The following is an 808-nucleotide window of genomic DNA, read 5'->3' on the forward strand; positions in this document are numbered from 1 at the left end:
TTTTCCATTGGCTTTGAAGTAAAGAGTTTTTTATAAGCACATACATATATATGCATGTTATAGATTGAGGCATCACAATGACAAATTCAAAGGGATACCGTAGAGGAACAAGGGACTTATTCTCCCGTAAATTCCGAAAACATGGAACAATTCCTTTGTCTACATATATGAAAGTATACAAAGTGGGTGACATAGTGGACATTAAAGGTAACGGAGCTGTTCAAAAGGGAATGCCTTACAAAGTTTATCATGGAAAAACTGGCCGTGTATTCAATGTAACTCCCCATGCTCTTGGTGTAATTGTCAACAAGAGAGTCCGTGGGAGAATCATTGCTAAGAGAATTAATGTTCGTATTGAACATTTGACTCATTCCAAGTGCAGAGAAGACTTTTTAAAACGAGTAAAGGAAAATGAGAAACTTAGGAAAGAAGCAAAGCAAATGAATACTAAAGTTCAGCTGAAGAGACAGCCTGCCGAACCTAGGCGTGCACATATTGTATCAGGACGTGAAAATCCAATTCAGCTTGCACCTATCCCTTATGAGTTTATTGCTTAAAATTTAAATAAACAGATTTTGAAAAGATGAAATGTGTGTTTTAGACCTCTTCCTTTAGATAATACATTATATATTTATGTGTAACGAATAATACATTTCGTAAATCACAAATTTTTTATAACAGTACTTTTATTTTCAGGAATATGGTTTTACATGTATAGAATTTATTAGTATTTGCAACATCTTTAAATTAGACAAGTCTACCTAAAATTAAAGTAAAAGATTTCATGGAATAGCTGTACATAAAAATG

The 808-nt window shown here is 32.9% G+C and overlaps 1 protein-coding gene across 1 annotated transcript; it reads left to right on the forward strand.

The window, feature by feature from the left end:
• The first annotated feature begins 29 nt into the window (after positions 1–29).
• LOC108628832 (60S ribosomal protein L21-like) lies at positions 30–589 on the forward strand. The gene has a single exon (XM_018031026.2). The coding sequence runs from the start codon at positions 78–80 to the stop codon at positions 555–557; it is 480 nt and encodes a 159-aa protein (XP_017886515.1). The 5' UTR covers positions 30–77; the 3' UTR covers positions 558–589.
• Positions 590–808: the final 219 nt, after the last annotated feature.

This window comes from Ceratina calcarata, unplaced genomic scaffold (assembly GCF_001652005.2).
Source record: "Ceratina calcarata isolate Rehan_Ccalc_2016 unplaced genomic scaffold, ASM165200v1 scaffold5405, whole genome shotgun sequence".
Lineage (NCBI taxonomy): Eukaryota > Metazoa > Arthropoda > Insecta > Hymenoptera > Apidae > Ceratina > Ceratina calcarata.

Coding starts and splice junctions, on each gene's coding strand:
- LOC108628832 (XM_018031026.2), top strand. CDS start 78: ATGACAAATTCAAAGGGATACCGTAGAGGAACAAGGGACTTATTCTCC.